General features: G+C 39.0%; 1 protein-coding gene across 7 annotated transcripts in view; it reads left to right on the top strand.

The window, feature by feature from the left end:
• The window catches only part of OPHN1 (oligophrenin 1), a 734952-nt gene that overhangs the window by 445965 nt on the left and 276617 nt on the right, over positions 1–12370 (top strand). For all 7 annotated transcript variants that reach the window (XM_065915121.1, XM_065915123.1, XM_065915118.1 and 4 more), the window contains 2 exons: positions 1227–1285; positions 2436–2541. In XM_065915121.1, coding sequence (XP_065771193.1) covers positions 1227–1285; positions 2436–2541 — 165 coding nt within the window. The remainder of the gene's footprint in view (positions 1–1226; positions 1286–2435; positions 2542–12370) is intronic.

The following is a 12370-nucleotide window of genomic DNA, read 5'->3' as shown; positions in this document are numbered from 1 at the left end:
ATCAATTTCTAATATGTTCAGTCCCAAACCAGACTACTCTGGTTTTGTGTACCCAAACCAGATTACTCTGTCCTTCATCAACATTAATCTCTCCCTTATAACTGTTAAAGGAGCTGTCTTTAATGTCTTTCAAATAACTCTCCTCACCTTTTCTTTCTACCCCTAATGACACTATTTTCATTTAGGCTTTTATTATCTCTTGCCTATATTACTACAATAAGAGCAGTGGCAAGCAGTATAACATAATGATAAAGAACATGGACTTGAGACAGACTGCTTACTTCCGCCACTTACTAACTATGTGGCTTAGGATGAACTATTTAACTTTTCTGAAGCTCAGTTTCCGTATCTAAAAAATGGAGATAATATTAGCATCTACCTTACAGGGTTTTCATGAGAATTAAATGAGTAAATATATGTTAAACACTTAGAACAGTGACGAGTTTGCTATTACTATTATTAGTGGATTGCTTCCTTCTTCCTGGCCACATACTACCCACTTTTATCATTATACTTGTTACCTTACATTGCAAAGTTTGTATATGGTACTCTCCCCAACTAGACTGTTAGCTCCTTGAAAGTTTAGACTACGTCTGATTCATCTGGATCCCCAATACTTGGCACAATGCCAGTCACAAGTAGGTGGTCTCTATATATTTAGACCACACCACGCAGCATATGGGATCTTAGTTCCTTGACCAGGGGTCAAACTCTTGCCCCTTGAAGTGGAATTACAGAGTTTTAATCACTGGATCACTAGGGAAGTCATTCAACCAGTATTTTTTTGACTAAATAAAGAAACCTATCTGAGCCTCAATTTCCTTCTCCATTAAACAGGGATTTGAATTACTTCTTCACAGGAATTTTGGAGGGATCAAATGGCAGGACAGATGTAAAAGAACTTGGAAACTAAGGAACTAACAAACTGTAAGGACTCCATAGTAGCAACCATAGTGGGTACACTTTGTACTTTTGCAGGGCTGGGTTGTGCCTCTTTTCACTTTGGGGAACTAGTTGGAGATTCTGCTTGAGGTCTTGGCTCATACTTTCTTCTGCTGAATTATGAGCAATGAGAATTCCTCTGACAAATTTTCAGATGAACAAAAAATGCATATAGTCATGTCAGTCTGTGAGCTCAGAAACTTCAGCTTTACTTCTCACAGAACTGAGATTCTAAGGCCTCACTACTCCCTCCCCAAAGAACTTACAGTCTTCATTAATTTCAGGAATCTTTCTGAACCTGTCATGACCTATAGACTTCACAAAGAGCTGGTCTCTGCTGCCAGTAAGTATTTATGTTACTTAGTTAAATGTGTTTTCCTGGCTTCTAACTAATAATTAGAAAAATAAGCCTAGAAGACTGCTTGAGGGAAAGTAAGGGAAAAAACAAATATACTTACAGGTTTTGTCCACTGTCAAATGAGAATATTCTTACTTGCTAACTCACGTGCTGTATTAGTTTTCATAAATCAGTGTTAGTTGAATAAATTGGAGAAAACTGGCTAACTTGAGGGATGCAGCAGTTCTGAGGACTTGATTGATTGATTGTGCCTTATATCAGGACAAGCATATTGGCTCACATTGCCAGGAAACAGCAAAATGGTTCCATTACAGTTATTGTTTCAGCTTTTTTTCCACACTTTGCCATTTCAAATGCTTTCCAATTGTGTTGTGAATTATTACTCTTAATTTTTTAGTGCTAGCTTCACAATGTTTAGATTATGAGACCAATGGTGAGACTGGAGGGGTACATAGGAAATAAGGTATATAGAATCACTCAAAAAGTCGGCAGCTGAAGAAGCATTAAAAGTTTTGGCTGAGGCAACTGTATGAGTATCCCTCCCTACCTCCATGTGACTCTTCTGTATTGTGCCTTGTATGGTATTGAGGAAAAAGATGCAAGGGATTTGTCCTCATAATGAATATTTGTTGAGGCAAGAGAGCCTTGATTTTTACTCTGAGCTCTCTCAATAATTTTCATAGGAACCCAGAGGCAGCAGCATACCTCCCAGTTCCACAAGGAAATTTACTGGGCAAGCGTTTCCAGCTAGAAGTTTATGTGTGGAACTTTAAGAGCAACCTGCTGTATTTAGAATTCTGACTTGTTCTGATACAGTCTTCTCTTCTCTGTTCTGTTTTCTCTTCTCTCTTCTATATTCTTCTCCTTTCTAGACCAATTTATTTGTTTTTAATCAATGTTTTTACCCTTTAGTCAGTCTCTCTCTTCCCCCTTCAGTGTCTTTATTTTTTGGTCTCTTTCTGTCATTTTGCCCCTGTGTCTATATATCTCTATCTTTTCATCTCTCAGACTCTCTATGTGTCTCTGATTGTCTCTGCATGTGCACATGCATGGGTGTGTGTATGTGTGTCTGTGTATGAGAATTTGCTTAATCCAATTGCCCAGAAGGCAAAACTATCTCTCTGTTCTCTCTCAGAGTCTGACAACCTGGATTATCGATTGGGAGCTATTCACTCCCTGGTATATAAACTACCAGAAAAGAACCGAGAGATGCTGGAACTTCTTATAAGACACTTGGTCAAGTAAGTAACTTCTAGGTTTTCAGAAAGAGTTCCTGTTAGAAGAATGAACCACATGATAGCACTACAGATAAACTTTCTTTAAGCTCATTAAGTCCCAACCCCCAATTGCTTCATCCTAGGCAATCTGAGTGCTCGGTGAGAAACATGATTTTGCCTTTACCCTTGTGTGTATCTTATCCAGGTAATCGTGCATCTTATTTGAGGATTTTTCTCAGTTTAGGCATTCATACCAGATAGAATGGGTTAAGCACAAGCTTTGCTGTCAGATAAATCTGATTTCAAATACCAGCTCTACCCCTTATTTAGCCTTATAATCTTAGGAAAACCTCTATTAACCTCTGTTTGGTCATCTTTAAAATAAGAGTAGTATTGTCTGCCCCTTAAAACTGTTGTGTGGATTTGAATGAACACAGGTAAAGTGCCTGGGACAAAGGAAGTTCTCAAGACATGAGAGTTATGATTATAGTCACCTTCTTTGCTTGGGTAAGGCAGGTAGGAAGAGATAGCAGCATTTCAGAATAGATCTGGTGATAGACTCTGAGATGGGTGGATATAAGGGGCATGTGTGTTCCACTGTGGTGCTTCCTGAACAGAGGGTTCAATGTTGTAAACACAGATAAATTTACTTGACTCTTAAAAGGCTGCTCTAAGGAAACAATATGGAACAGCAAAAAGTACTATAGTCAGGAGTGAGCAAACCTGGATTCCAGCATCAGTTCTGCTACTTGCTTTCTTGATAACCATTGACAGGTCACTCTTAAGGCCACTCCTACTGTGTTAAAAAGTAAAAAAGTTAGACAACAAGCTTAGAAAAATTGTGATGCATTCTAAGTCTATGTAACAAAATTAAGCTATCAGTACACTCATAAAAATGCATCTGGAAATCACTTCAAAAACAGCATTCATATTTCTTCATTCTTTTTCATTCCTGTATAATGCCATATTGTTAGAATACACCATTATTTACACAAGTAGTCACTTATTGTTGGAGAATATCTCAAACACCTAGGGGATAGGTGGTGAATAGAGTGGAAGGGATAGGCATGAATGCTAGACTCCTCTGAGTCCACCTCTTTTTGACTTTTGTGCCATATTAATATTTTATGTATCCAAATAGTAAAGTTAAATCAAAAGGAAAATATTACAAACTCTAAAGTGGAATACAAAAAAAGAAAATTATTCTAAATATCAAATTCACAACACACTAATACAGAGAAAACAGTTCTTTCATCAAACTTTTCAACATAACCACTAATTCATATTAATAAAATATGTTCTGAAAACAATAAAAGCCATGAAAAAGTTATAATCATCACCCAGTAAGATTATTAGTACGAGTTTTGCCAAGAGACTGCACTGGTTATAGCAAACACTCTCTTCCAACAACATAAGAGACAACTACACATGAACATCATCAGATGGTCAATACTGAAATCAGATTGATTATAATCTTTGCAGCTGAAGATGGAGAAGCTCTATACAGTCAGCAAAAACAAGACCTGGAACTAACTGTGACTCACATCATGAACTCCTTATTGAAAAATTCAGACTAAAATTGAAGAAAGTAGGGCAAACCACTAGGCCATTCAGGTATGAGCTAAATAAAGTCTCTTATGATTATACAGTGCAAGTGAGAAATAGATTCAACAGATTAGATCTAATAGGCAGAGTGCCCGAAGAACTATGGATGGAGGTTCATAGCATTGTATAGGAGATGGTGACCAAAACAATCCCCAAGAAAAAGAAATGCAACAAAGCAAAACAGTTGTCTGAGGAGGCCTCACAAATAGCTGAGAAAAGAAGAGAAACTAAAGGCAAAGGAGAAAAGAAAAGATATACCTATCTGAATTCAGAGTTCCTAAGAATAGCAAGGAAAGATAAGAAAGCCTTCTTAAGTGAGAATGCAAAGAACTGGAGGAAAACAGTAGAATGGGAATGGCTAGAGATCTATTCAAGAAAATTAGATGCCAAGGGAATATTTCATTCAGAGATGGGCACAGTAAATGACAGAAGTGGTATGGACTTAACAGAAGCAGAAGGGACTAAGAACAGGTGGCAAGAATATACACAGAACTATACAAAAAAGATCTTAATGACCCAGATAATCATAATGGTGTGATCACTCCTAGAGCCAGACATCCTGCAATGTAAATTCAAGTGGGCCTTAGGAAGCATTACTACAAGCAAAGTTACTGGAGGTGATGGAATTCAATCTGAGCTACATCAAGTCCTAAAAGTTGATACTGTTAAAGTGCTATTCTCAGTATGCCAGCAAATTTGGAATACTTAGCGGTGGTCACAGGACTAAAAAAGGTAAGTTTTCATTCCAATCCCAAAGACGCGCAATGCCACAGAATGTTCAAGCTACTGCACAATTGTACTCATTTCACATGCTAGGAAGGTAATGCTCAAAATTCTTCAAGCTAGGCCTCAACAGTACATGAACCAAGAAATATGCTGGATTTAGAAAAGGCAGAAGAACCAGAGATCAAATTGCCAACATCCGTTGGATCATAAAGCAAAGGAATTCCAGAAAAGCATCTACTTCTGATTCATTGACTCCATAAAAGCATTTGACTGTGTGGATCACATCAAATTGTGGAAAATTCTTAAAGAGTTGGGACTACCATACCACCTTACCTGCTTCCTGTTAAACTTGTCCTTGATCAAGAAGCAACAGTTAGAACCAGACATGGAACAATGAACTGGTTTGAAATTGGGAAAGGAGAATCACAAGGCTGTATATTGTCTCTGCTTATTTCAACTTATATGCAGAGTGCCTGTGTGCGTGCTCAGTAGCTTTAGTATTGTCCAAATCTTTGCGACTCTGTGGACGGTTGCCTGTCAGGGTCCTCTCTCCATGAGATTCTCCAGGCAAGAATACTGAAGTAGATTGTTGGGCCCTCATCCAGGGGATCTTCCCCACTCAGGCATCGAACCTGAGTCTCCTGCATCTTCCATATTGCATCATGTGAAATGCAGGGCTGGCTGAATCACAAGCTGGAATCAAGATTGCCAGGAGAAATTTCAATAACCTCAGATATCCAGATGACACCACTCTAATGGCAGAAAGTGAAGAGGAACTAAAGAGCATCTGGATGAAGGTGAAAGAGGAGAGTGAAAAACTGGCTTAAAACTCAGCATTCAAAAAACCAAGATCATGGCATCCATTCCCATCACTTCACAAAAAATAAATGGGGAAGAAATGGAAACAGTGACAGACTTCATTTTCTTGGGATCCAAAGTCACTGCAGATGGTGACTGCAGCCAGGAAATTAAAAGATGCTTGCTCCTTGGCCGAGAAGAGCTACCCCACATCCAAGGAGCAGCAGCTGTAGGGATGCAGGAGGGCTGAGTGGAGCTACTCCATGTTCAAGGTCAGGAGGGGGAGCCATGAGGAGATACCCCTCATCCAAGGTAAGGAGCAGTGGCTGTGCTTTGCTTGAACAGCTGTAAAGAGATACCCAATGTCAAAGGTAAGAAAAACCCAAGTAAGACGGTAGGTGTTGCGAGAGTGCATCAAAGGGCAGACACACTGAAACCATAATCACAGAAAACTAGCCAATATGATCACACGGATCACAACCTTGTCTATCTCAATGAAACTAAGCCATGTCATGTGGGGTCACCCGAGATGGACGGGTCATGGTGGAGAGATCTGACAGAATGTTGTCCACTGGAGAAGGGAATGGCAAACCATTCAGTATGCTTGCCCCGAGAACCCCATGAACAGTATGAAAAGGCAAAATGATAGAATACTGAAAGAGGAGCTCCCCAGGTCAGTAGGTGCCCAATATGCTACTGGAGATCAGTGGAGAACTAACTCCAGAAAGAATGAAAGGATGGAGCCAAAGCAAAAACAATACCCAATTGTGGATATGACTGGTGATAGAAGCAATGTCCAATGCTGTAAAGAGCAATATTGCATAGGAACCTGGAATGTTAGGTCCATGAATCAAGGCAAATTGGAAGTGGTCGAACAGGAAATGGCAAGCGTGAATGTTGACATTCTAGGAACAGTGAACTAAAATGGACTGGAATGGGTGAATTTAACTCAGATAACTATTATGTCTACTACTGCTGGCAGGAATCCCTTAGAAGAAATGGAGTAGCCATCATGGTCAACAAAAGAGAAGAAGCTGAAGTTGAATGATTCTATGAAGACCTATAAGACCTTTTAGAACTAACACCCCAAAAAAGATGTCCTTTTAATTATAGGGGACTGGAATGCAATATTAGGAAGTCAAGAGATACCTGGAGTAACAGGCAACTTTGAGCTTGGAGTATGGAATGAAGCAGGGCAAAGGCTAATAAAGTTAGGCCAAGAGAATGCACTGGTCATAGCAAACACCCTCTTACAACAACACAAGAGAAAACTCTACACATGGACATCACCAAATGGTCAACAGCGAAATCAGATTGATTATATTCTTTGCAGCCAAAGATGGAGAAGCTCTATACAGTCAGCAAAAACAAGACCAGGAGCTGACTGTGGCTCAGATCATGAACTCCGTATTGCCAAATTCAGACTTAAACTGAAGAAAGTAGGGAAAGCCACTAGACCATTCAGGTATGACCTAAATCAAATCTCTTATCACTATATACTGGAAGTGAGAAATAGATTTAAGGGAATAGATCTGATAGACAGGGTGCCTGATGAACTATGAACAGAGGTTCATGACATTCTACAGGAGACAGGGATCAAGATCATCCCCATGGAAAAGAAATGCAAAAAGGCAAAATAGTTGTCAGAGGAGGCCTTACAAAGAGCTGTGAAAAGAAGAGAAGTGAAAGGCAAAGGAAAAAAGTAAAGTTATTCCCATTAGAATGCAGAGTTCCAAAGAAGAGCAAGGAGAGATAAGAAAGCCTTCTTCAGTGATCAATGTGAAGAAATAGAGGAAAACAACAGAATGGGAAAGACTAGAGATCTCTTTAAGAATATTAGAGATACCAAGGGAACATTTCATGCAAAAATGGGTTCGATAAATGACAGAAATGGTATGGACCTAACAGAAGCAGAAGATATTAAGAAGAGGTGGCAAGAGTACACAGAAGAACTGTACAAGAAATATATTCACAACCCAGATAATCATGATGGTGTGATCACTCGCCTAGAGAGACATCCTGGAATGTGAAGTCAAGTGGGCCTTAGGAAGCATCACTACAAACAAAGCTAGTGGAGGGGATGGAATTCCAGGTGAGCTATTTCAAATCCTAAAAGATGATGCTGTGAAAGTGCTACACTCAATATGCCAGCAAGTTTGGAAAACTCAACAGTTGCCACAGAACTGGAAAATGTCCATTTTCATTCCAATCCCAAAGAAAGGCAATCCCAAAGAATGCTCAAACTACCACACAATTGCACTCCTCTCACACGCTAGTAAAGTAATGCTCAAAATTCTCCAAGCCAGGTTTCAGCAATACGTGAGCCCTGAACTTCCAGCTGTTCAAGCTGGTTTTAGAAAAGGCAGAGGAACCAGAGATCAAATTGCCAACATCCGCTGGATCATCAAAATACAAGAGGGTTCCAGAAAAAAATATATTTCTGCTTTGTTGACTATGCCAAAGCCTTTGTCTGTGTGGATCACAATAAACTGTGGAAAATTCTGAAGGAGATGGGAATACCAGACCACCTGACCTGCCTCTTGAGAAACCTGTATGCAGGTCAGGAAGCAACGGTTAGAACTGGACACGGAACAACAGACTGGTTCCAAATAGGAAAAGGAGTACCAAAAGGCTGTATATTGTCACCCTGTTTATTTATCTTATATGCACAATACATCATGAGAAACGCTGGACTGGAGGAAGTACAAGGTGGAATCAAAATTGCCAGGAGAAATATCAATAACCTCAGATATGCAGATGACACCACCCTAATGGCAGAAAGTGAAGAAGAACTAAAGAGCCACTTGATGAAAGTGAAAGAGGAGAGTGAAAAATTTGGCTTAAAGCTCAACATTCAGAAAACTAAGATCATGGCATCTGGTCCCATCACCTCATGGGAAATAGAAGGGGAGACAGTGGAAACAGTGTCAGACTTTATTTTGGGGGGAACCAAAATCAGTGCAGATCGTGATTGCAGCCTTGAAATTAAAAGATGCTTACTCCTTGGAAGGAAAGTTATGACCAACCTAGACAGCATGTTAAAAAGCAGAGACATTCCTTTGCCAACAAAGGTCCGTCTATTCAAGGCTATGGTTTTTCCAGTAGTCATGTATGGATGTGAGAGTTGGACTGTGAAGAAAGCTGAGTGCCGCAGAATTGATGCTTTTGAACTATGGTGTTGGAAAAGACTCCTGAGAGTCCCTTTGACTGCAAGGAGATCCAACCAGTCCATCCTAAAGGAAATCAGTCCTGGGTGTTCATTGGAAGGACTGATGCTGAAGCTGAAACTCCAATACTTTGGGCACCTCATGCGAAGAGTTGACTGATTGGAAAAGACCCTGATGCTGGAAGGGATTGGGGGCAGGAGGAGAAGGGGATGACATAGGATGAGATGGCTGGATGGCATCAGTGACTCGATGGACATGAGTTTGAGTAAACTCTGGGAGTTGGTGATGGGCAGAGAGGCTTGGCGTGCTGTGATGCTTGGGGTCGCAAAGCGTCGGACATGACTGAGTGAGTGACCTGAACTGAACTGAACTGCACCTTGGAAGAAAGGCTATGACAAACCTAGACAGTTTATTAAAAAGCAGAGACATCACTTTGCCAACAAAGGTCCATCTAGTCGAAGCTATGATCTTCCCAGTAGCTATGTACAGATGTGATAATTGGACCATAAAGACAGCCAAACAACAAAGAATTGATGCTTTTGTACTGTGTTGTTGGAGAAGACTCTTTTTGAGACTCCCTTGGACTGCAAGGTGATCAAAGCAGTCAATGCTAAAAAAATAATCAACCCTGAATATTCATTGGAAGGACTGATGCTGAAACTGAAGCTCCAAAAGTTTGACTACCTCATGGAAAGAGCTGACTCACTGGAAAAGACACAGATGCTGGGAAAGATTGAGAGCAGGAGGAGAAGGGGGTGACAGAGGATGAAATGGCTGGATGGCATCACTGACTCAATGGACATGAATTTGAGTAAGCTCCAGGAGAGTGTGATGGACAGTGTGGTCTCTCATGCTGCAGTCCATGAGTTCCCAAAAAATTGGTCATGATTGAGAGACTGGGGCAGCAACAGCACTCTACAGAAAAATAAGTTCAAAATAGATTAAAGACCTAAATATAAGGCCTGATACTGTAAGTCTTAGAGGGAAACATAAATAAGCCACTCTTTGGCATAAGTTTTATCAATTCTTTTTAGATCTGTTTCCTACAGCGAAGTAAGCAAAAGCAAATGAAAAAGTGAGACCTAATTAAACATAAAACCTTTCTAACAGCAGAGGAAGCCATCAACAAAATGAAAAGGCATTCTACTGAATTGGAGAAAATTTTAGTAAATGATATGACTAATAAGAGTTTAATATCTAAAATATATAATCAACTCATGCAACTAAATGTCAAAAAAGTGAACAACCTGATTAAAAAACAGAAAAAGGAATAACATTTTTCCAAAGATGAGATACGATGATCACCAGGCACATGAAATATGTTCAACACTACTAATAATCAAAGAAAGCAAAAAAAAAATCGCATTCAGATATCACCTCATGAACATGTCAGAATGACTATCATTAGTGGGAATTGGGAGATATGGATACACACACACACACACACACACACACACACACACACACTTCTATGTGTAAAATAGATAGCTAATGAGAACCTACTATATAGCAAAGGGAACTCTACCCAATGCTCCATGGTGATCTAAATGTGAAGGATATCTCATAAAAATAAACATATGTATATGTATGTCTGGTATACTTTGCATCATAGCAGAAACTAACACAACATTGTAAAGCAACTCTACTCTAAGAAAAATTAATTAACAAACAAGCAAACAAACAGACAAGACCATGCACCTATGGTAAATTTATCTGTGACAAAGGAGACAAGACAACCCAACGTTGGAAAGAAGCTTTTCAACAAGTGGTGCTAGGAAAAGTGGATAGCCACGTGTGAAAGAATATTTTAGATTATTCCTTTACTTCATACACAAAAATAAGCTCAAAATGTATTTAAAGACCTAAATTTGTGACTAGAAACTATAAAACTCCTCAAGGAAAGCATTGGCAGAACACTCTCTGACATAAATCACAGCAAAATCTTTATTGATCCATCTCCTACAATAATGCAAATAAAAACAAAAATAAATGGGACCTACTTAAAAACTTTTGCACAGCAAAGGAAGCAATAAACAAAACGAAAAGACAACCCAGGTATTGGGAGAAAATATTTGCAAATGATGCGGCCAATAAGAAATTAGTCTCCAAAATTTGCAAACAGCTTATAAGCCTTAATTGCATCAAAACAAACAACCCACTCAATAAATGAGCAGAAGACCTGAATAGACATTTCTCCAAAGAGGTCATACAGATGGCCAGTAGGCACATGAAAAGATATTCAACATCAGAGAAATACAAATCAATATTATCAAGAGATATCACCTTACTACAATCAGAGTGACTATCATCATAAAAAATCCACAAACAGCAAACGTTGAATAGAGTGTTGATAGAAGGGAACCCTCCTACATTCTTAGTAGGAATATAAATTGGTACAGTATCTATGGAGAATAGTATGGAGCTTCCTAAAACAACTAAAATTGACCTACCATATGACCCTGCAATCCTACTCCTGGGCATATATCGGGGGGGGGGGGGCGAACAAAATCTGAAAGGATACATTCACCCCAATGTTCATCTTAGCACTGTTTACAATAGCCAAGATGTGGAAGCAACCTAAATGTCGATCAACAAAGGAATGGATAAAGAAAAAGTGGTACATATATAGAATGGAATATTACTCAGCCATCAACAGGAATGAAGGACTGTCATTTGCAATAACATGGATGAACCTAGAGACTGTCATACTGAGTAAGTTATACAGAGAAGGAGAAATATCGTATGACATCTCTTATATGTGGAATCTAAAAAGAAATGAAGCAAATGAACATAGCTTACAAAACAGAAAGAGACTTACAGACTTAGATAATGAACTTATGGTTCCCTGGGGAGGAGGGAGGGTTAGGAACTTTGGGAAAGTCATATAAACACTGCTATATTTAAAATGGATAACCAACAAAGATCTATTGATAGCACATGGAAATCTGCTCAATGTTATATGCCAGCCTGGATGGCAGGGGAGTGGGGTGTGAGGGAGAATGAATACAAGTATATGTATGGCTGAGTCCCTTTGCTGTTCCCTGAAACTGCCAAAACATTGCTAATCAGCTATACAGGGTTAGTAGAAGAAAAGAAATCATAAATATTAGCACAGAAATAAACACAAAAGAAACAAAAGAGACCATAGCAAAAATCAACAAAGCTAAAAGCTAGTTTTTTCAGACGATAAATTAAATTGACAAACCATGAGCCAGACTCATCAAGTAACAAAGAGAGAAGAATCAAATCAACAAAATTAGAAATGAAAATGGAGAAATCACAACAGACAACACAGAAATACAAACGATCATAAGAGACTACTATCAGCAACTATAGGCAAATAAAATGGACAACTTGGAAGAAATGGACAAATTCCTAGAAAAGTATAACTTTCCAAAACTGAACCAGAAAGGAATAGAAAATCTTAACAGATCCATCACAAGCACAGAAATTGAAACTGTAATCAGAAATCTTCCAGCAAACAAAAGCCCAGGACCACATGGCTTCACAGCTGAATTCTACCAAAAATTTAGAGAAGAACTAACACCTATCTTACT

Source organism: Muntiacus reevesi, chromosome X (assembly GCF_963930625.1).
Source record: "Muntiacus reevesi chromosome X, mMunRee1.1, whole genome shotgun sequence".
NCBI classification, from domain to species: Eukaryota; Metazoa; Chordata; class Mammalia; order Artiodactyla; family Cervidae; genus Muntiacus; species Muntiacus reevesi.
Note: the sequence above shows the minus strand (reverse complement) of the source record. Positions and strands in the feature narration are given on the sequence as shown.